The sequence below is a fragment of the Procambarus clarkii genome, chromosome 49, assembly GCF_040958095.1.
Source record: "Procambarus clarkii isolate CNS0578487 chromosome 49, FALCON_Pclarkii_2.0, whole genome shotgun sequence".
Taxonomy (NCBI): domain Eukaryota; kingdom Metazoa; phylum Arthropoda; class Malacostraca; order Decapoda; family Cambaridae; genus Procambarus; species Procambarus clarkii.
This window is the reverse complement of record NC_091198.1, coordinates 15,443,850-15,468,258: the sequence shown is the minus strand read 5'-3', so window position 1 is coordinate 15,468,258 and position 24,409 is coordinate 15,443,850. Positions and strand designations below refer to the sequence as shown.

Here is a 24,409-nt window from a genome sequence, read left to right as displayed (position 1 = left end):
CATGGCAGAGCTGTACTAGCATGGGCAGCCTGTTCTCCTCAGGCTTCCCAAGGTCAAGAAAACGGTCAATTTAAAGTGCCTTTATCCGAATCTACTAGAGGACCCAAAACAGAAACGCGACTTTCGCGAGCCGCTTCAATTTCCTAGTACAAGTTTTGGCCTTGAGTAACGCATACGATCGAAATACGTATTTTGTAAGACGACAGGTTGGTTTGGGAGAGACGTGCCTGCATTGGAGACTTCAATGAAATATCCTTTGGCGTCACAAGCGGCTATCTTAGTGCCACAAAACAATCCAAAAAAGATTAACTGATAGGAAAAAAAGAAAGACATTCAGCTTTACAAGAATCATTAAGATTTCCGGAAACCAGTCTTAAGTCAGAGGCACAGCATCGTAATGGAGAAACATCTTACTGGCATGTGTCTATTCCTCCTGTGGAGATCTATTTTCCCACTGGGGATCTATCTCCCCCCTTTGGGGATCTTCCCTCTGGAGATCCTTGAGATCAGTATCGCACAATATTTAAAGCTACGTTCTTAGTTGAAGTAACGTTATAAAATAAACCGCATGACAGAAGAGCCAACAGAACAAACACACATCCATAATATCCTTCAAGATAAAACAGAGCCGAAACCCGCCTTAAAAACACAAAATAAAACAAAGTCGAGAACTTCCTAAGCAAACACAAGACAAGACAAGACCAGACCAGCAATATATAATAACTGAATAAATCAAGTAATACAAGCTGTGAAGCACATGGGAGAATTACGGCCCGTCCTCGCATCTAATACGTTACCCAATCTGGTGCAAAACCGACGCATTAGTAAATATTAGAACACTGTAATATATCTCCGGCTTTGATAGGTTAATTAGGCTTGGATTCGTACGTTTCTGTTAGGTTAGAAGAGTCGATTTTTGGTTTACGGAACGGCGTATCAAGAGAACGGGACCGAACGCTGCCACCAAAAAGATCTGAAACTAGATTGATTGATAATTGATAAAGATTAAGCCACCCAAGAGGTGGCACGGGCATGAGTAACCCGTAAATCTGAAACTTCGGCAGAAAGTATATATATTCCTTCTGAAGATGTATTTAATATACGAAAGTACTTAAGGAAATTCCTGTTTCATTTTCCTCCGTGGTCTGACATTGTCACATTCTTAATCACGTGTTTATTTTCGTGATATACACACACAAAGTATATATATATATAAGCGTAAGTAAGGTCACGCATTAAGGGGAGTAGCAGCAGCAGCAGCAGATACTGCGTGTACCTACGCCAGCCCACTTACCTGCTCCAGCAGGTGGTCGACACACCTGTGTGCAGGTGGGGGGGGGGGGGTGAATATTCGACTCGTGCTGATGCAAGTGTTCTTGGTGTTTAGAGTTTGACCCGTTTATGACATTTGCTTAAGATTAATTCCGTGTGTTAGAAACTTTTGATTCTTTGTTTTTCTGAGGTTGACGGAGGCGTTATTAACTTCTGTAGAGGTTATCTATAGATTTTAAAGCAGAGTTTCGGTAACAAATATATAATAAGGTGATGGCAGTTGTGCAGGGATCCAGGGTGATTGGGGGTGTGGGGGAACCACGGAGGAAGGGGAAAAGGCATCTTGGTGGGGAAGGAAGGTAGGTCTTGGGGACAGTGGGAGAGTTTCTTGGATAGAAGTGTGTATCTGGGGAACCGGTGGAGGTCTTGGACCCGGCAGTGGGTAAGGCGAATGCGGAATTAATATTGAGGGAGGGGGGATTATGGAGGAAGGGAAAGGGGGGTGAGGGGGGGAATATTTTATGGGGGTGCCGGGGAGAATGGAGGGCACCTTGGCCCCCCCTGCACCATCAGAGCTCCAGTCATCCGGCACTCACTCCACAGTCAAGTGCCACCCCCTCCACGTCCCTCTAACAAGAAACTGTGCCATCATAGGCTGTATGACTTTAGAGATATTAACAGTGAATCTTGTGCAAATGTTATTGTAAACAATTTATTCATACTTCGGAAAGTCCTGTAGTGCTCGTGCATGATAAAAGTTGCAAAAGATGCTGTTGGACAAGGGGCGAATGCCATTGGAATGTAGAATAAATGAGCTTCTACAGTCAAAAAAGAAAGAAATCACTGTAAAGACACTCATACTTACCTAATATTTACGAATCAGAACGGAAAAATTCCACGAATCGAATAGGCTGCAGATTTCAGAGCTTCTTCACAGTAAGCTATGAAATTCTAACAAGACCAATAAATAACAGAACTGTTACAAGATTTACTGGACAATTATGCGCTTCTTAAGCTTTTTTTTAACAGAGGATATTTAAATTATCTTTGTTATATATGTTTTAATTCCGTTTTACGTAATTTGAAAACACGTTTAAAACTCGTAACCTCACTGAGTATTGCTTTGTTTTATAGTGGAGAGATGTTTAGTGTTCTGAATTGTGACGGTTGTGGAACGTGGCATTATTTAATCCCTTAGCCCTAAGGCCCTTGCAATTCCCTTATTTTCGAGACTTGCAACTTTCAAATCCTCGAGGTTCTTGCAATTCATTTCATATAATAACCCGAATTGTGAAAATACTGGTATAGTGTTGAGGTTAATGTTTATCAACCTGTGGAGGATTATTAAGGGAACCAGAAGTGCTTACTGACCAACCAGTACGTATACTTTGTACATAGTCTACAGCCAAGGTAAACTCATTGTATATACACCGAGAAACAAAGTACACCTCTCGGTGTGTATCATCATGATGAGAATACCTTATTGTAGAGTGGTTAAGGCCTATTGGTCTACTTCCAGTGCTCACCTGTAACTACGGGCGCGAGAGATCGAGATCTTTACGCTGATTGATTGATTGATAGAGATTAAGTCACCACAAGGGGTGGCACGGGCATGAATAACCCGTAGGTGGTATAGATGTTTGGAGTGAATGTTGGTCTTTGGTCGTGTAACATCTTGAATTGTGTCTGGGTCTAGAACTGTCTCACATCTTGTCGACTCAATTGCGTATCCAGATTACACCGTTATCCTCCTGCCATAGGCTTTTCTTTTCGTTCAAATATGTTTTGTATTTTTTGGGGGGATGCAATGCTCGTGGCCTTGTTGGTTATACTGGAATTTTAGGGGAAGTATTAAGGTAAAACTAATAAAAGATACCCCCCAAAACCTCCAGGATATATATAATTTAAGGTATCAAATTCTACCACAGAGAAAAAGGTGAAAGAACACATTAGCGCTAAACACCATGGCGTCGTACAGGTGGGTGCCAGCCGTCTTTATTTTCTCTACCTTCCTGTGCATCAGCTTCTCCCTTGGTAAAGAAAAGGCCAGCGACAGCCCTGACGTTCCCGGTGCTGTGGAAAATAACACAATTAATGACACCCGCGATCCGCGCCTCAGAGTCGACTCCCAGAATCCCCCTCACGAAGAGACTTCGCAAGACGCCGTACAGAACACGGAGACTCCCGCCAACAGAAGTTACAACGACACGACGGACTTCGTGGTCGGGGTCAACGGGTGGAACTTCATGGGGTCGTGGGCCAAGTACGACCTGGCACAGATGCATCCTCCGCCCATTCCTCGTGTGCCCGAGGACTCAGACCAGGGGGTCTTTATTTGTCAGGTAAGGCAACCATTGCAGAGAATGCCTGTGTTTCAGAGAATGTCTGGGATGTTGAATGCCTGGGTTGCATAGAATGCCTGGGATATCGACCCTGGGGAAGGGGGGGCTCTCGATATAAGCCTAACATGTACTGTATGTATACACTGGCTTCCTGTCCCTCGACAATGAATTAATTATAACTCATCAGGGGCAATAAACACAATTACGATTCAAAATTATATAGTTAAGAATTCATTGTGTCGGGGGACAGTCAGCCAGAGTGTATTAATACACATTAACACGTACCAACATACACGTAGGTAAACCCAGGATATTCAAGCTTTTTATCATCAACACCTTCTTATAATGGAAAACACAAATACGAGGCTTTGCTCCTCACACCTTTGTCAACAACATTCCCCTTGTTTACAAGAAGATTCCGTGTTTACAACGACTTGAGATGCTTTTGTTTAGAAATTAATTGTTCGTCAGTCTGTAAATGTGAGCAAAAAGATTTTGCTCACAGCCAGCCGGCAAGAAAGATCTTCAGTGCTTTTCATCTCAAGCTGTTCATGGCTTGCCCTTATGGCTTGGGCCTGCTGTTATCGTTATACTAGCGATAACAGCAACAGCGCTCAGTTGAGGTTCAGTTAGTTAACTGATCCGATGTGCTGATAGGTTTTATAACTATAAGAGTTTAGAAACGATTGTGATAGGTGGGAGGGCTGTCAGGGGCAGACGGAAAACTCATGTTATTTAGGAAGAGGTTGATGGCATAGTGCTATTTTGGGTGGCTTAATCTGTATCAATCAGTCGCTGAGTGGTAAGGTAGAGTTTAGTCCATTATGAGTCTGTATTTCAGACTCATAGTTAGTGAGCTAACTGAGAGTCAGTATTTCAGCCCCGGGATGCTGATAAGGACTGGGCGTTGAGGAGGCTCCTGTTGGTCTGGGTACAGGCTGCCGTTGGTCTGGGTACAGGCTGCCGTTGGTCTGGGTACAGGCTCCCGTTGGTCTGGGTACAGGCTCCCGTTGGTCTGGGTACAGGCTGCCGTTGGTCTGGGTACAGGCTGCCGTTGGTTTGGGTACAGGCTGCCGTTGGTCTGGGTACAGGCTGCCGTTGGTCTGGGTACAGGCTCCCGTTGGTCTGGGTACAGGCTGCCGTTGGTCTGGGTACAGGCTCCCGTTGGTCTGGGTACAGGCTCCCGTTGGTCTGGGTACAGGCTCCCGTTTGGTCTGGGTACAGGCTGCCGTTGCTCTGGGTACTGGCTCCCGTTGGTATGGCTGAGGGTGGTGGAGTATTGATGCTAGCCTGAATCTGTATTTTCTTGTAATGCTGCTTTTGGCTATAGCTGTTTTCTCGCTAACATCTTTTGTGGAATTTAGTAGTGTAGAGCTTTCGTAGAATAGCATCGTGTTTGAGTTAGCTATTGGTGTTTGCTTCTTCGTTTTCCATCGTACAGGAAAGGCAGCCTATCGTGTTTATTTCAGTCTTGTAAAAATTTAGTGGCAATTCTCCACTTCCTTTCTCATATTGTTATTAGTGAGAGCTCTACATTCGGGTTGTTAACAATAACGTGTGTTTGTTCACACTCACGGGTTACTGTTAAGTAAATATTGTCACCGGGGAATTAGGGTAAGAATGGTGTTTCTTTGTTTCGGCTGAGGGAAATCATTCACAAAGAATGTTGAGTGACTATACTATCTAGTTCAATGTTGATGGTCCTATCGCATTGTTCCATTCCCACGATCGATGACCTAGATTCATGCCAGCCCGAATCCCGGAACTACTGCATGATACTCGATTCAGTACTCAACTATTATTATATATTACGTACCATCTCGCTTATATTATTTATAACGCATTATCCCACAAAAAAGGTAATAACATTAATGTTTTGAAGACCTGACGGGGCAATTCTGAGCCACTCAACACAAACTGCTTAATTACGGTCCTTAGCATTATTACTTCATAAATGTTTAATCTTCATGTGCCCGTGTCTCAACAGCCTAACATTTTTTTTCTTTATTTAATAAAATACAATATAAATCATATATACATAAATTTTACACGGCAATAATACATTACATATACAGTATTATAATTCTTATTAAACAAATGTTTCATATTATCACAAAGCATGAACTTTAAACCCCTAAATGTTATACTTATTTTTCTTTAAATGATTTACAATTTTAGAGATTATATTTACATTAATTTACAGGGGAAATTATTACATTTATATTTATTTTACATTTATATTTACATCCTCATATAACAGGAGAGAAAATACGCGTCACCCATTAAGAATCTAACTTGACACTCCCACTCTTCTCTTCCAAAGTGTTCGCGTTTGAACATTTCTTGAACAGTGCTTCGCTGACGACCTCTGTTCAAATCACAACTCTGTAAATATTAGAAATGCCAGCTACGTCCTCCAAACAAAGATCTAAAGTCCATTCCATGCACCCGCCAAACCTCATGGTGTTCATGAATGAAAAACGTTTTACACAAAACACGTAACCTAACTCATGCCTAACAATACATAGAACTTTAATATATAATAATATTAATATATTAACAAGAACAAACCTAATTTATAATACACAGTATGTTAGAATTTATGAATGCGTCGTTTTTTTTTTTTGGGGGGGGGGGTCGGCCGCCACTTTTAAGTAGCCTAGCCTGGTGACAATATGCAATATCATCATTCAAACAATGTATAAATGCAACAGTTCCTTAAGAATCTGTGTAACAATTGAGCGACTTATATTTATGTTCATAAAAAAACTATAGAATATCTGTCAACTAATTGCTATAATCCTGTAGAAATGGAAACAACCTTACTTTCCGAAAATTATTTTGTTGAACGTTTTTACGAGCTCTTGCTAAATCAGTATTGTATTATTTTAAAACACAGCTTTAATTTAGGGAACAAGAGTACTAAAGGATGCTTTTTTTATTTAGGGTACTATTACTTAAGGGAATTATATTGCCTTAAAGACCTTAATTCATATATATCACAGCTGTTTATTTGTGAGGAATTACATTTTATCCATAACGGATTACATTTATCAGATCCCTTGCTGCAAGGCTCATGTTGATCAGGAGTGGGTATAAAAACAACAACTTCGAAACAGGTCAACAGTCTAATGAAGCATCTATCCAATTAAGATGATCCATCCTATTGATGAGAATAGCCAGAAGAAATAACTTTATGCTATTTAAGTGTTAGCAGGAAAGACACTTTTAAGATATTACAACGTACAAAGGCTCATCATAAAGCCTTGGAGTGCGCTGAGTACTGTTGGAGAGTACAATGACTGAGGGATGAGGCCGGATCGTGAGACCAACAGGCGATAGCCTCAAGTACAGCTCATGCTACTTTTCCTTTGATGTGAGGCTTCGTCGTGCTGGTTTAAGTGTGTAGGGAGAGAGAGGGAAAGGGGAAGGGGGTGTGAAGAGGTACAGCAACTGAGGCGGGGGAGTGGGATGGGAGGAAGTGGACCAAATAGAAAGATTGACAATTATAAACGTTCGTAGTAGGTAGGGTGGCAGGGGATGGGGTGGGAAAGGAAGGGGTGTGTTTTATTAGGGTGGAATACAGGTCAGGAGGTGAGTCACAGGTGTCAAACAGGTGTTCCCGTTGCTGTTACTGCTGGCCTGATGGATCTAGGGCAAACATGAGACATGCCGGATGCAGCGTTCACTAATTTTAGGTTCTCCACTTTTTTTTTTAGGGGCATTGTAGTGTACTCATTATAAGGGTTATTACCAATCATGGTAATCTGTGTTCTCAAGCTTGGGAACATTTCCTCGTTCATTTACCAGACATGACGTCAGATGAGATGAACCAGCAGCGTCAGAGTATGTATACATTTATATATAGTTCGGCATAGATTGTTGGGTGGCTTGTTGACAGCGATTTAGGTACAGTAACAATACAATGCTGAAGGTGAATACAGCGTGAGTTTAGTGTATTACCTGGCCGCGTTATGCAGTATACACACAGAGTCGTCATGAACACTACCAGGGGGGGGGCAGTTACAGCCCCGTTCCTGTGCTAGGTAAGTCCACTACGGGCTCACCATAGCCCGTGCTACTTGGAACTTTTTGTTCCCAGTAGCTGAACCTAAAACGACAACATATTCTTGCTCTACACCCACCTAATTGAGCGGCAGCTTTACAGTCATGTGCATGTATTACAGTGAGCAAATTTTGGTTACTTCGCTAAGATTCCCGGCAGTACATCACAATGAATGAAGTACACATTACTTGGACGCCAGACTTTAGCTTAAGCTGGGAGAAGCTTGCTGACAGTCGTGGGGTGTATTTGCCTAGTTCCCCTACAACTTGTTGAGCTCGTCTGTTTTTGAAATGAGGGAGGCGCTGCCACCTTGCTCAGATCTGGGAGGGTGTGTGCGTGGTGTGGCAGCAATGAGTGGTGTGTTGGCGCCCTTTCACCAGCCTGCATCGGCAGGATTGCAGCTCCTGGGCCCTGCTGACTACGTTATTGTCCATGGCGTTTTGATGCTGCATGTCAGTCTCTGTGATCTCATTGGTATGAAATTGCGAGCTGTGACAATTGTTGCGAAATTCAAGGATACAAGGATGATGATGATGTTATAGATTCAGCTACTCGGAACAAATTCCAAGTAGCACGGGCTATGGTGATCCGTAGTGGACTTACCTGGCACAGGAGCGGTGCTGTGTGTGTCTGGATACGAAGATTTTCAAATTCTTTACGTATCATTTTGATGATAAGGCACTAACCATGCCGTCGGGTGCAGGATCTGTGACGATTTCGGATGTTGGAAAGGTGTTTACTTAGATTTTGTTGCGTGATGCGCCGTTTAGATTGCCTAATGATGTGTTATCGAGTGTTATCTTGGTTTGGTACTTTGTCCAGGGTGTAGAGTGTCACCCAGTGTTCCCCGTCTCGCAGAAGATTGTGGATTCAGACTAAGTGGCGCTTCGTTATCGCTATGTGTGGAGTGAAAGGTACATCCCTGTGAGGCGGTCTTCTGTATATGGGGGAATGGCAGGCCGGAATTGGGCTCATTGATGATTACAGTACAGGCGTCGTTAGCGATTTTCTTCTTCACGTTTTGTAAAATGTGTTGGGGTGGGGAACTGGTAGCCTCGGTAGTTTTATACCATAGTTAGTTGAGAATGAGTTACGGTAGTTTTATACTATAGTTGAGAATGAGTTATTTAGTGGAGTTACCCGTGTGTGTGTTGTCTGTGAGGCTTTTCTGTTATTCTCATGCGATTGACGTCCTTCAGAGGGTGTTTAAGGTTGCTGATTTCGAGATGATTGATTGATTGATGAAGATTAAGCCACCCAAGAGATGACATGGGCGTGAATAGCCCGTAACCGAGATGATGATGTGTAGGGGTATTTATAGGGTATTGCCGGATGGTGCGGTACACAGGCTGGAGGTACTGGGTGGCTATGGGCGTCAGAGCTGGAGCTCAACTCCAATTTTTACAGCTATTCAATATTTGTTAAACCTCTCTGCTTTAGTATTGATGGAAATTAACCTTTAACATGCCAGGCTTTTTCTTAACGCATTCACTGGAAGTTTTTTTTTTAATAAGAGCCTAATTAGTCTTCAGGTTTTGATATTGAATGCTTTAAAGTAATTATATATATATATATATATATATATATATATATATATATATATATATATATATTGTGACGGTAACGCGTTGGTGTTCGGCTGTTTAAGGCTAGGGGTATGGCCTCGTCACATAGTTATAAAAAAAAATAGAAAAAACTGGAACTTCGTCTGTGGTAAGGTAAGGAGAAGACACACAAAACACAAGTAAAACTTTAACAATGAAATTTTAATGACGTTAAATAAATCAAAACATGAAAATAATGCACAAACAAATATGTATAATAAAATCAATGAATCAAAATAATAAGAATACTTAAATGACAAAATGAAAAGTTACGTTAAGGCAAAATAACAAGAAGTGCAATACAACAGTAAGTGGGAGGTGCTGGAATATTGGCTTAAAGCCACCACCTCTCTCAGTACACTCTAGAGTCTAGCTGGGAGGAGTGCTGGCTACGAAAGCACGGAACATTCTGAAGACTGATGTTGGGGCGACCCCAGACATCGGGTAGTATTGGGGGGCGAGTGCAGGTGCAGCCAGACCGGCGACCAATCAGCGGAGCCGTAGCGATCAACGGGTAGTTTGGTGATTTGGGTCCGAACAGGTGGCGGGCTGCATACGTTTCTGCTCACCCTTGCAAGCCTTGCTGGTGTTTGTTGTCGTTGTTGGACATTTCTTCCATAGTCTTTTATATAGTTGTGAAGACGTAATTTTGGAGGGAAGAGCAGGCTCAATCTCTTGAAGGAGATTATCGTCACAACTCTCCCCCGCAGCCTGCGGTTCTGGAAGAAGTACGTCGTTATGTGGTGGAGTAATGGATGGAGTTGCTTCTACTTCATAAACTCTGGAGAGATCATGGGCTAAGATGTTGTCAGACTCTTGGTATAGCGTGTCTCCAGGTTGAATTTCTGCAGTTAGCAAGCCCATAGTAGAAGACGTTGAGATGAGAAGTGGGCGTGCTGCAGGTGTAGGGTGGTGTGGTCCGTATTGATGGTGGACCGAGCACTTTTCAGGTGTGGAGTGAAGTGCTGAAGCTTCAGGATGAGGAAGAGTAGCTCCTTGCCAATTGTTCCGTCGTTCCTTGTAGCAGTAGTCGCTGACAGGTGAATTCTTCTCGCCTCGTTGCTGCATCACGACACCACCATCGTCGGTACCATTGGCGTCGACATGGAGGATGTAGGGCTTATCTGACGAGGTGAGAGTGGAATTAGAAGAGGGCATAGGAGCACGATTATTATCCTGAAAGCATTTGGGAAGATCATTAAGGATTTTGGAATTAGAAAGCGCCGACTCCTTGTCAGTGCTTTCGGGAGAAGAAGCCGGGATGGTCTCACTGTGGATGTAGGGTTCTGTGAAGGTAGAACAATTAATCAAGACAGTGGGAGGAGTACCATTATATTGCTTCAGGAGGTTGACGTGGCACAGCTGGGTCTTCCGCCGCCTATCTGGAGTCTCTATGACGTATGTGTTGTTGTTTCTGCACTCTTTGACGCAGTAGGGTCCTGAAAATTTGTTTTGTAAAGGTGAACCTGGGATAGGGAAATAAGCAAGGACGAAGTCTCCCGGCTTGAATTTTCTTACTTTGCTGGTCTGGTCGTAATGAGTCTTCATTCTCACCTGGGCTTTCAATAGATTATCATGAGCAAAGCGGTGGACTCTCTCTAGAATGTGTTGAAGGTTTTGAAGAAACTGGGGCACATTCTGATGCTCACTGAAGGTGGCATCTCTGAGAGAGTCTTTGAAAGCCTTAAGGGGAGTACGGCACTTACGGCCGTAGAGCATCTCATAAGGAGATACTCCTAGGGACTCATTGGGGAGACTTCTGAAAATACACATTATTAGGTCAATCTGCTTATCCCAATCCTTTGAGGTTTCACTACAAAACTTTTTCAAGAGTGCTTTGATGGTCTGATGACTACGTTCAAGAGAACCCTGTGAAGCAGGATGATAGGGGCTGGATAATACCTGTTTGATGTTGAACTCCTCCAGTGTTCTTTTGAAGAGATCACTGGTGAAGTTGGTGCCACAGTCACTTTGAATCTCCCTGGGAAATCCGTATTGAGTGAAGATCTTCAATAGATGTTTGATAACCGTAGCAGCCGTGATGTTCTTCACTGGAACTGCTATGGGAAATCTGGTGGTAGGACACAGGATGGTTAGGATGTAGGCGTTACCTGAACTGGTCCGAGGTAAAGGACCAACACAGTCTATTATGAGTCTGTGGAAAGGTTCCGCAGGCACCTGTATGGGAATCAGTGGTGCTCTGGGAATGGAGACGTTCGGTTTGCCTGCCATCTGACATGTATGACACTGTTTTACGTACTGTTTGACGTTATTTACCATACCTGGCCAGTAGTAGTCTTGACGAATCCCATGGTAAGTCTTGTTGAAGCCGTAGTGGGAGAATGCTCCGTGGGCCAGGTGTAGAATAGTGGGCCGCAGGCTGGTGGGAATCACAAGTTGTTCGGTGTTGGCCCAATCGTCCTCCTCCTTCAGTTTACTGGGTCTATATCTGCGGTAGAGCAAGTCGTTCTCTAGGAAGAACCCAGGAATACTGTCGGGTTGAGTCTCAGCCTGGAAAAACAATGGTGTTAAAGTAAGATCTTCCCTCTGCAACTTACGGAACTCCAACTTGGTCAGATGCGGGGGTAGTTTCTGAGGGTCTTGAGGGACAGCGGTAGCAGTAGAGTCAGCTGGCTGTGGACGTGCGGCTTGTGCACGGGTGGTCACGAGAACCGGAGGAGAAACTTCATCACTCTCTTGAACCTCTGCTGGAACATACTCGAGAATAGGGTTACTTGGCACAGAGTTACACACCTGGGGTTTGTCCATGACGATCAGGTTGGTTGGTTGCAGGTCTTCTGCCAAGTCGTTGCCTAGGAGAAGTTGCACTCCAGGCATGGGAAAAGGCTTTTCCCTGACGGCGACTTGGACTTCCCCGTTCACGTAGGGACAATCCAGGTGGACTCTGGCGAGAGGGTATGGAGTAGTAGCAGTGAGGTCAGTGATGAAGACCGTTTCCCCGGTGTAGACTATGTTGGGCACAGCCGACTTCAAGATGATCGATTGTAGAGCCGCTGTGTCCCTCAAGATCTTCAATTTGAAACGTCCCTCCGGATTTGAACCGTTGGCAGAGACAGTTCCAGTATACAGGTGGTTACTGAAAAGAGAAAGATCATTAACATCAACACCAACATTCATCACAGGCTTACCGGACTTAGGAGGAGTTGGTTTGGGTCGTTGTTGGTCAGTGGATCCCTTGTATTGAGACTTACCACACTTGTCTATGGTATGTCCATAGAGTCTACAATACTTGCAGTACAGTTGTGAACCAGCTTGATCGGGGCTCACCTTCTCGTAACTGTACCACGACTTCTTACTGGAGGATGGTTCAGGTGTCAGCCGGTGGATGAGGCTGTAAGTGTCAGCCGACTTAGCACACTTCAGGTAGTCGGTTTCTTCTTTATCTGCTAAGTAGAGGCGGACAGGAGGCGGCACACGTCTCAAGAATTCTTCAACAAGCATCAGGTTGACGAGTTCTGTAAAAGTAGAGACATGTGCTGCTTCCAGCCATTTCATGAAATACCTCCGTTTCGTGTTAGCAAACTCGAGGAAGGTAGTGGTACTTGCCTTCAGGTGGTCACGGAATTTCCTTCTATAACTTTCGGTGGAAAGTAGGTAGGCGTCTAACACTGCTTGTTTCAGAGTGTAGTAGTCATTCTCAGACGCCAAAGTACTGAGTGTGACTGCAGCTCTACCTGTAAGATGGACTCTGAGAAGTGTTGCCCATTGGTCGACAGGCCAACTGAGTTGATTAGCAAGGGTTTCAAAGGTGGTAAAGAACACATCAACTTCTGCTTCTACAAAGGATGGCATTAACTTACTTGCATGTGATATATTAAAACTGACGGGAAGATTGGCAGTAGCTTGTTGGCGTTGAGTGAAGTGTGAAGTTTCCAAGGAGATTTCGCGTTGACGACACTCTAGAGCCAGAGTCGCTTGTTGCTTGTCATGTTCGCGTTGCATCTCCAACTCGCGTCGTTTGGTTTCAAGCTGTACTCGTTCCCGCTCCTGGAGTAGTGCAACCTCACGTTCTTGTTCGTCTCTCCTCAAGGCAGCTTCACGTTCTCTGAGGGTGATTTCTCGTTCTTGTTCTTCCCTCCTCAAAGCAGCTTCGCGTTCTTGTTCGTCTCTCCTCAAGGCAGCTTCACGTTCTTGTTCGTCTCTCCTCAAAGCAGCTTCGCGTTCGTGCTCTTCCTTTCGTATGGCAGCTGCTTCTCTTTGCTGCTCACGTTCAATCTTGGCCAGCTCTAGTTTAAGTTTCATCGTAGCCAAGTCAGTTTTCTCTGCAATATAGTAAGTTTCATGAGTTTCAGAGTCTATCTTACCTTGCTCTAAATAGTAATCCAGCAACAGGTTGTGTAGGTCATTTTTGTTGGCTTGGTAGGGAACTTCTAGTTGATACTCATGTGCAAGAGTTTGTAGTTCAGTCCTCTTGGCACGACTCAAAGTCCCTATTTCACCTGCTGGATTTGCACGGAAAGTTTGGAGACGAAACATGGTGAAATTAGCAAATAAAGGTACACGAATGTTCAATAATGAAATGTCAGAAACAGGACAACGTGGCAACTGGCACCTATCCTGTGTGATCTTTAACAATTAACGTTAAGTGAAAGATATTAAATGATTAAATTAAATCAAGGGCGCAGGAAATCTTGTACCCGGTACTCATGTAAGAGAATAAGGGCAAGAAAATCCTACTAACAAATGAAACAAAGTTTCGAAAACAAATGAAACAGTTAAATGCTTCAAAAGTAAAATTGGTAGTCCAAGAATGTAGGCATACCTTGCCAAGTCTCTATAGGACATAAAGCAAGTTTTTCCCACTGAATTTAATATGATACTTACAGAATTAGCGAACTTTTGTGCTCTGAAAAAATAAGCTAATTCCCTACCGTTGTATGTATCATCATCTCTGACTGACGTGTAGGGGTGCGAGGTGTCAACTGGTGACGAGAACTGCTGCTGAGGTCCCAATTCAGCAACTAAAGTTCGAGCTAGAGGAACTATGGCCCTCTTTGTCCTCCTACAGTCAGATTGCAGAAGATTGGGTACTCTTGACCCGGGGCAGACCACAGTACCAGGGTACCAATATGATGATCTGTCAGAATGAGAAATATTCAAGGGACATAGATGGTAAATACGAGTAATAACATGGAGGGAGAGATGACCAATTAAGAGTATGACTGCGGCCTACAGTCACCACGTAATCCAAAGTTGTCTCACCTTCACTATATGTTACTCTCGTAATGCACAATACACCGCACCTTATAAAAAATGAAATTGAATGAAAAATAGTAAAGCTACGTTAACAAAGTTAAATACGCTTACCATAAATTACCACTTGGCACCAGTACCTGAGTGAGGCTCCTAGGACAGGCCCCCATATAACTTGTGACGGTAACGCGTTGGTGTTCGGCTGTTTAAGGCTAGGGGTATGGCCTCGTCACATAGTTATAAAAAAAAATAGAAAAAACTGGAACTTCGTCTGTGGTAAGGTAAGGAGAAGACACACAAAACACAAGTAAAACTTTAACAATGAAATTTTAATGACGTTAAATAAATCAAAACATGAAAATAATGCACAAACAAATATGTATAATAAAATCAATGAATCAAAATAATAAGAATACTTAAATGACAAAATGAAAAGTTACGTTAAGGCAAAATAACAAGAAGTGCAATACAACAGTAAGTGGGAGGTGCTGGAATATTGGCTTAAAGCCACCACCTCTCTCAGTACACTCTAGAGTCTAGCTGGGAGGAGTGCTGGCTACGAAAGCACGGAACATTCTGAAGACTGATGTTGGGGCGACCCCAGACATCGGGTAGTATTGGGGGGCGAGTGCAGGTGCAGCCAGACCGGCGACCAATCAGCGGAGCCGTAGCGATCAACGGGTAGTTTGGTGATTTGGGTCCGAACAGGTGGCGGGCTGCATACGTTTCTGCTCACCCTTGCAAGCCTTGCTGGTGTTTGTTGTCGTTGTTGGACATTTCTTCCATAGTCTTTTATATAGTTGTGAAGACGTAATTTTGGAGGGAAGAGCAGGCTCAATCTCTTGAAGGAGATTATCGTCACAATATATATATATATGTTGGTGATATACATAATGTGTGTAGAATCTGGTGAGGATACAATTTTTTTTTTATTTTTTAATAAAAAGGTCTATAACAGTTCTTTACTGCTTTGAAAAGTAGGTAAATACTGTACATGTGCTTGTATTTACACATGTATACATACTCGCCCACACACAGTATTTACACATGTATACATACACACACACACACGTGAGTACACATGGTTCTTGTTTATGTATCTCTTTCCCTCCTTGTCAGACGGCGGCGTTCACCAGCCTCCTGGATAAGGAGTTCCCGGCCATGGAGAATGTGTCCTTCCTCCTCACCTACTACGTCGCCTCCTCTAACAGGGACCTGAGCATGGTTGGTGAGTAGTGAGGCGGGGAGAGGGAGAGGAGTGTGAGGGTGCAGAGAGAGAGAGAGAGAGAGAGAGGAGTGTGAGGGTGCAGAGAGAGTGTGAGGGTGAGAGAAAATCGTGAGAGATAGGATAGAGGGGTTTGTAATGAAGACATGTATACAATTAAATAATAAACAATTGACAGATGAGTGTCTGTCGGGTCTCTCGTCACATTCATTACGTATTCGACCAATCCGTTAAGTCTGCGACGTGTGAGTAAGAATTGAAGCTCCGTGATATTTACGTTTTTCGGCTCATCGTTAGGTGAGGTGGGTTGTTTGGGCTTGTACGTTTCTGGTGAGGCAAAACGGCTGCATTTTTGACGTTGTAGCAAATGTAGAAAATAGAGCCAACGGCCCTAATCCTCCTCTTTGGTCTGGCCCGCTGCCGGCTTGTTAATCCGGCCCCCCTTCCCTCGTCAATCCGCCCCCCCCTCCCCCCTTGTTAATCCGCCCCCCCCCTCCCCCCTTGTCAATCCGCCCCCCCCCTCTCCCTCGTCGTCGGTCCTGCTCAAACTCTACTTCCTAAGCCTTTAGTTATCACCAAAACGTGTGACTCAGATCCGAAGGTCCGTAACGCTATGTAAAGTTCGACCATTCCCATGCTCGTTAATGCCTCCTTTACAAGTTATTCATTATCACTAGCTGACAAGTATCCTCTAGCCGCCAGCTGGGGGTGTGACGCACTAGCTGACACGCGTACACTAGCCAGATGGTTGGTGTAGAACACCATCTGGCTTGTTTCCACCAGCTGGGGTGTGTGAATGTATGCTCTGCTTCAACGAGCTCGGTCTCCTCTCTGTCGCAGGTGAGGTGCTGGGAGCAGGGAACAAGACGCAGAAGATCTTCAACTACGCCTTCCCAGACGACCTGCTGGAGCAGAACAACACGTGGGTTACTCAAATCTTCAGACTTCACAACTTCACTGGTGATGGCAAGTTTAAGGTGAGTCGTCCGCTGACCATTGGTGTTTCCGTATTTTATTAAACAAGTTATATTTAGCTATAAACTATGTGCATTGCGTTTAGCAATGTGGCTAAACGTATATCATTGTGCATAGGCTAAGTGCATTGTGTTTAGCAACTTTATGGTAAGTATAAAATTGTTTTTTAATTATGTAATTTTATAAATACTTTATTATAATTGTTTTATTTTTATTTGAGCTTTACTCGGTATTGTATGAATCTACAGTATTTAATATAAGGGGGAAATCTGGCTAAGCTTGGGTCTTGAATGCTGAGATTATTTAACAATAGAATTAGAATCTAACATATAGATAGTTACGAACTTCAAAAAAACTATTTCCTTAGACAATATTTGGATCTCGGATATATCAAGAACCAGACTAAAAGCAGAGGTAAAATTTTGAAGGCGTTTGATAGCATGTTTTCTATAAGAAGTGTATTTAACTTTCTAGAACTGTAGACCTATTGCCTACATAACCTAACCTATTAGTTGTTGCCTACATAAACACTACCTCCCCACCCTCAAATATAATTTTCATATGTAATTGTAAAGTAGAATCTTAAAAAACAGGAAAATCAAAATTTGCGAGGCTTCTTACACCACTGAAACCATTTTTTGTCCCTGGGGTAGTAAATGTTTTTTTCCCTAACTGTTTATGTCTCTAAAGGATAGAAAATTACTGTTATTTACCCCCTCAGATTTTACTCTGACCTTCGCAACACTTTTGTTGCAGGTCAGACTGGCGGTGAGGAGCAACACTACTGGTGTGTGGGCGGTCAGCGTCCTTCAGATTATGGGCGTCCTGCCGCCCCCGCCCACTCCTGTCCTGCCGCCCCCGCCCACTCCTGTCCACCCTGCCACCCAGCCTCCAGACAACACCACAACTCAGGTCAGTTCCATCAAATACGTCAATTCTTCAAGCCTATATCTTGCCCTTGTTTACATACCACAGAGTCTATCGCAGATTAAGCAAGTAATTAGAAATAGAGGATCATAGAAATAGAGGATGTTGTACCATTCCGCAACATCAGGATCTGCGGGTTGGTACCAGAATTCAACCAACAATGAACCACTTACATTGATGAAAGGGAGCAGTAGAACAGAACAACATAAGTACAGTTACATCGCATCAGGCTTGGATACCCATGTGCATGGGCAATAGGCTTACAGGTTCCGGAAGATGAGAGGAAATGTCAGCACTGTGGAGAAATGCCCGACAGACCACTGGAACATTGTCTAACACAGTGCACAGTTACAAACCCATTAAGATTTCAACTTAGATTCAACAGAGCAGAAGTTGTTAAACACATGGGGGGTAATCTTACTGAAGCGACCATACGAGTCATAAATACTCATACTCCGCCCAAGTAAAACAGAAACAAGCAACACTTAGTGGGCCAGCCAGAGGCTTAGGGCCCGCGCAGGAATATCCCTGACAAAAAAAAAAAATACCCCACGTTAGAGAGAGCAAGCTTTCTGTAAATAATTACAAATCCAGATATATTCTCAAAAATTAATACAAAGCCAACTAGCTTCTAATAAGCTCATTATATAACCAGCTAACTTTTCGTAGGAAATAAACTGCTCACAGTCAATTCATTATTGAAGAAGATATGATCTCACATGGAATAAATAAGTGACTTAACTTCTCGCATCAAAGTCTGAGAGACTCGGTTACCTAAGCTAAGAATTAAGAACAACTCCAACAGGAGCCGTGATAGGGGATCGAACCTATGTACTGGGTGTTCCCAGGCACATGCTCTAGCCGACTGCACCACGACATGGTAAAAAGAACTGCAATCTGGATATTGCAAAAATTGCAAAATAATAATGAGGGCAGTAGCACTCCAGGTTGCAATTCTTTTGACCATGTCGTGATAGAGTTGACTAAGGCGCACCTGGGTACATCCCGTGTGTAGGTTCGAATCCCTCATCACGGCCCTTGTGAATGTGTTCATTTAATACATCACTCTATTGTGATTTCTCTGTGTAGTGTAAATAATTATTAGTTTCTTGCCCAATACGCTCTGCGTACTAGTGGCTTTAAGCACAGTATATACTAGCTCTATCTTAAAATCCAACATTCTGCCTCTGACTCTTACGGGCTATTCATGCCCATGCTACCTACCTCTTGGGTGGCTTAATCTTCACCAATCAATCAATGCTTATAACTCATTTTGTATGTATGTAGTTTTCCCTAACTAGAATTGTCATTGCCAAGAGGTTTTTTCCTCAAGACAACGCGAAAATAACTTAAGATCTTGCAGCTAATTTTTAGATCACTACAATATTAGCTAACTTTTACAACTAGTTTCTAAATCGCCACAAAGTTATTATACTTCTACAACCAATTTTTGCATTATTTAAAACATTAGTAAACATAAACGAGCTAAAATCACTGTTGGCCAATTTACTAAGTCTATCAACATTAATGCATTTTTCTCGTTATTTTTTTTAGATAACGGTGAACGCTACAACGGCAGAGTATCTACACAACGCTACAACGGGAGCACCTCTGGTCAACGCCACAACGGGAGCACCTCTGGTCAACGCCACAACGGAAGAATTTCCGTTCAACGCGACAACGGAAGCACCTCTGGTCAACGCCACAACAGAAGAATCTCTGCTCAACGCCACAACAGTAGCTACTAACGAATCCACCAACGTAATTGCCAACGGTACCAACAACGGCACTAGCACTGCCGGCAGCCTCGTTACCAACAACACAAGCACTAACCTGTCGGAAACTGGAGCGCGTAAGTTAAGGTTCACTTGTGGTCCAAGTCAATGATTGACCTCGTCTGAGGTCACTCATTGTACCATAGCCATTTAGTCGTCCACAGTCACTGGTCGACCAGGCCCATTAGTCGACCAGGCCCACTAGTCGACCAGGCCCACTAGTTGTACACTGTCACTCATCAATAAGTGAGGGTGTACCCGAATGGGTCAGTAGGTGAGTGTGGACCATGAAGGAACAGGAGAGGGGGGAGATGGGGATAGGTGGGGGGGGGGAAGGGGGGTGGAACAGGTGAGGGGGGAGGAAGGGAATGGAGGGATTGATGATGTACTTATTTTTGTCGCTTGGTTAAAGGTAAAGTTCAAGGGTCCTCTGCTTGGTCCCTTTCTGTTCCTTGGTTGGGTCTCTTGGTCATAAATTTAAATGACACACACACACACACACACACACACACACACACACACACACACACACACACACACACACACACACACACACACACACACACACACACAGAGGAAGCAGCCCGTGACAGCTGTTTAACTCGTGTGTGTGTGTGTGTGTGTGTGTGTGTGTGTGTGAGAGAGAGAAAACGCGTGAAAATAGAGAAGGCAGATTGGTGGGGGGACTATAGTGAAGAGTCGAGCAGAGACTGAAGGTGACAACTGATCATTCTCTTCACCATCAGAGGTGGAGAAGCTGGCGAGTGTGGCCCAGGCCATATGGGACGCCTTCTACGTCTTCCTGGCACTCTTCTGTGCGTGCCTGGTGGCCCTCGTGGCCCTCCTCGTCCACGGCAGGTGCAAGTAAGCGAATCTTCGTTAAGTCCTCGCTATTGGAAAGTAATATTTTCTTAGATTTAGAATTTTTTAATTTTTTTCCAGTGCTTTCCCACTATTTTTTCTGTCTCGATTCCAGTTTCCTGTGTGTCTGTCATCTTCATTTAATTACTCATATTCTCTTGTGGTTCTTCGTCGGATTTTGGTAACATATAAGAGAGCATAATAATGTATAATATAATTCGTAATAATGTAAAATAGGACACGTAATAATGTACCCACGATTCGTGAGGAGAAATAGAGGAAAAGATCTGGTTACAATGTACAATGACTGGCTAGGAATAGGGTTATTTAGTTATGGAACCGAGCACCAGGTAATGTAATAAACGTGGGGGTGGCTGGGTTGTTTCGATCGTAGGTTAGACACACGAGTTTGGAATGAATGGGATCTATTTGCAGACGATGCGTCACAATAACGTGGCAGAAGATATGATCAAACCACATACGTCAGAAGTTGACGTTTTGGTCCATCCTGTACCATCATCACATACGACTTGAGAATGGTCCAAGACGGACCGAAACGTCGTCGTCCCTTCACTTTCTAGTGTGTGGTCTGGTCAACTTACTTCTCTTGTAGTCGTTTGATAAAATAGATTAGTGACCTAGAAGTGCTTTCTGTAATTGTAGTTCAAAGTGCATACTTCTGTAGAGGAATCTAATTAATTTTTTCCTGGTATCGACTGTATTTCTCACATGTTTTGTTTGCCCATTCCTCTGTATCTCTGACCCGATCCTTTTCATTCATCTTATTGTTCCTGTGTGCTATGATAACAGCCCGTCCTCCTAAGGTTTCCCAACGTCAAGAAACTGTCGTACTAGAGTGCCCCCTTATCGTAACCTACCAGAGGACCCAAAACAGAAAACGGGACAGAATGTCAATTCCACGAGCCTCTTCCATTTTCTAGTACGACGATTTTTGGAGAGTATACGTAAAAATGTTCTCTTAGGAGGACGAGTTGATGATAAACTTCACCCTAGAAGTCATCACCTCGTACTCAGTCGATCCATATGTGTATCGACTCGCAACTCGAGGCAAAGTTCGTAAACCGAATCGAATTTTATGAAGTAATTGAGCTCGTAACCCAAACAAATCGTAAATAGGGGCATTCCTAAGCCGTGGTTCCACTGTGTATTCACCTGTTGAGTTTCTGAAATAATCTAAGATGAACATTGTTGCAGATCATGTTGCTAAGTGTGTGCATGTGGTGCTTTCTCCTCCCCCAGGGAGGACGAGCCGCCTCCCGCTGTGGCCACATACAACCCCAGGACCGCCTCATATCGCCTTGACAAAGTCTACGACAATCCTGCCTACGAGAACAGTGCCGCCTAACTTTTACCTGTGAACCCAAGCTGGGATTCCGAGCAGAGGGCCCAAGCTGAGACTCCGAGCAGAGGGCTCAAGCTGAGACTTCGAGCAGTGAACCCAAGCTGAGATTCCGAGCAGTGAACCCAAGCTGTGAGTCCGCAGCCCGTTCTCATAAAACAAAGACCCCAAAGTCCATTCCATGCATCCGCCAAACCCCTAGCTGTTTATAAATGAAAAACGGTTTACACACTACTCACAACTGATGACGTCCGAACACTTCCGGAACAAGTGCTTCACTGACGACCTTTGTTCGAACCACAACGCTGTAAATGCTTCACCCACGTACTACAAATACAAATAATCGCCAACAGAACCTAAACACCTAACCTAACCTATGCCTATATATGCACAATATGCTAATATATTATAATAGTAATTTATATTTGAGTGAATTCCTATTTTGAATGAACAGCATGTTAAAATTGATGAATACGTCTCTGGGGTCGACTGCTGGATGGAATGGACTTGATCTGAGGACGGGTTGAGGCGCGCATGCACACTACCGACTGAACCATGATGGGCTCATAAATCTTTCAGCTGGAAGCACAACTTGATTTCCCTGGAGTTTGGAAGGTATCTTCCGGTATCACGATCCAGTTTTTACGAAATACCAGTCCACACACGGGTACTTGGTTGTGCGTGTGCCTTGGGTATTCTAGGGATGAGAGTTCGATCCCAATATATGACCTCCATTTTTTTGTATCCTAAACTTATAATTTTCTCGTTATGTAACTGTATAATATTATTACTAAATTATATTCGTGAATGGATTGTACAGTGACTTCCGTCCGCGAAGTCACTATCCGCGAAGTCGCAGTCTGCAAAGTCACTGTCCGCGAAGTCGCGGACTTAATACTGCAGAATATTAAGTATTGAGTATACTTACTCAATATAACTTCATCTGCGAAGTCATATTGAGTAAGCTTCGAGCACCAGAGAGAAGCTGGACTCGGGTCTTCAAGAACTCTTGCCCAAGAAGTGTCTTGGGAGTCGTTAAATAATATATTCTCGTGATCTATGCACAAGACGATAGCTCTGGGGGGCGGGGAGGTAGGGAAATACTGAATGATAATCTTCAAAATACACAAAACGGACGATAACTCTGATATTTGTTCAAATGAAGATACAGAACGCGATAGATTGAAACTACACAGAATGATGAGAGTTCATAGTGAACAAACGGAGCCACAATTCGATAATTTATATAGATTAAGCAACTCGAACGATGGCTTCGAGTGATGAAAGTTTACGATGCACGTACGATATCCCTCAAGCATTAACCATCAATAAGATTACCCCGAGAGACGAGAGCTCTTAAGAGATGATAGGTAAACTGCCAGAGATGGGTAAGCTGACTCATATAGGTAAACTGTCAAACTGGTATCATCTTCTGACGTTTTCACATATTTCTATGTCGTTCTCGGTAAATGCGTCCTCTCATTTTCTAAATTTTCACTTTTTTTTTTTTTTTTAACTTGTGCGGGCACTTCTCACAATACAACAGTTGTAGTTGTACATTTTGTTGTTGTACAGTCTGGTGCACAAACCTGTATATATATCAGAGCAATGAAATCCTGCATCGTACATATTTTTGCACCACTCTGTTTTATTATATTATTATTTAATTGGTTAGAAACAAAGTTTTTGTGTATTTTTTGTTTTCCCCAATATTTTGTGTATATATACACACACACACAAACACATTTATGTATATGTATATATATATATATATATATATATATATATATATATATATATATATATATATATATATATATATATATATATATATATATATATATATATATATATATATATAGTTAAGTTAGCTAGCAGGAAATGTTTTAGAAAATGTTTAGAATTAGTTAGAATGATGTAATATGTGTTACACAAAGTTTGTACCATGTGTATAGCATGTATGTGTTGCCAGTGTATTGCGATACATGAGAATACATAACTGAACATTAATTAGGCATTAAAACAATGACGTTCATTTGCTTCATACTGTAATTTATTCCCGGTTTATGAATATTTATAAAGCCCAGATTTTTTTGTAAGATAATTCAATGATAATAAAATATTCTAAGGTTTGTGGTTTTGCAATTAAATCCAAAATATATATTTATATTAATGTTTTACACCAAAATAAACTAAAAATCTATTTTTGAATTTAAGATATTGAAAGTAATTTATATTTCATTCACATGGGTACTAGGAGACTCGAATCACCGACCCCAGGAGAGGGAGAGAGTAGCTCTGTCAACTATGCTATGGACAGCCTTAATAAGGAAGGATTCCAGAAACTAGTAATTGCTGCCCAATTGGAATTTAAAACCTTCCCAGGTTCGGGAATAGTAGCTTCTAAAATCATTCCTTATTAGGGCGTTCCACAGTACAGTTGATAGAGCTACCGTCTCTCACTCTTAGGGTCGGTGGTTCGAGTCTGCTAGTACCCATGTGAATGTTTATTATCCATGGTAATATCGTTGGCAGTTTATATATACATATTATATATATTCAAACAATGTTACGAAACAACGATTTTGCCTCATTACTGAGGCTTAGACTTCCACCAAATGGAAGATGACTTCATTCGCCAACACCTGAGCTCTGTGGCTTGAATCACTTAACCTGTATGTCACTTCTGAGTATATATTTCCCTTACCATACATGCAAAAAAAAAATATCACATTTCAAAAAATATACCACTTACGGGTTATTCATGCCCGTGCCACCCATTGCGTGG

General features: G+C 42.8%; 1 protein-coding gene across 4 annotated transcripts; it reads left to right on the top strand.

The window, feature by feature from the left end:
- Positions 1 to 1,857: 1,857 nt before the first annotated feature.
- Positions 1,858 to 23,753, top strand: LOC123763201 (uncharacterized). Of its 4 annotated transcripts, none has more exons than XM_069303016.1 (8): positions 1,858 to 1,929; positions 3,201 to 3,614; positions 15,618 to 15,726; positions 16,564 to 16,700; positions 17,455 to 17,610; positions 19,180 to 19,477; positions 20,147 to 20,264; positions 21,564 to 23,753. In XM_069303016.1, the coding sequence occupies exons 2-8, from the start codon at positions 3,237 to 3,239 to the stop codon at positions 21,625 to 21,627; spliced, it is 1,260 nt and encodes a 419-aa protein (XP_069159117.1). In that variant the 5' UTR covers positions 1,858 to 1,929; positions 3,201 to 3,236; the 3' UTR covers positions 21,628 to 23,753. The 4 variants fall into 4 exon arrangements, with proteins under 4 accessions (XP_069159117.1, XP_045606184.2, XP_045606183.2 ...); XM_045750228.2 differs by having other exon boundaries at positions 21,522 to 23,753; XM_045750227.2 differs by having other exon boundaries at positions 1,859 to 1,929; positions 3,165 to 3,614; positions 21,522 to 23,753.
- Positions 23,754 to 24,409: the final 656 nt, after the last annotated feature.

Bases quoted from the DNA above. Each gene is read 5' to 3' on its own strand.
- LOC123763201 (XM_045750228.2), top strand. From the start codon at position 3,237: ATGGCGTCGTACAGGTGGGTGCCAGCCGTCTTTATTTTCTCTACCTTC. The intron at 15,727-16,563 runs GTGAGTAGTGAG...TCTCTGTCGCAG, and splicing joins CAGGGACCTGAGCATGGTTG to GTGAGGTGCTGGGAGCAGGG. The intron at 16,701-17,454 runs GTGAGTCGTCCG...CTTTTGTTGCAG, and splicing joins CTGGTGATGGCAAGTTTAAG to GTCAGACTGGCGGTGAGGAG.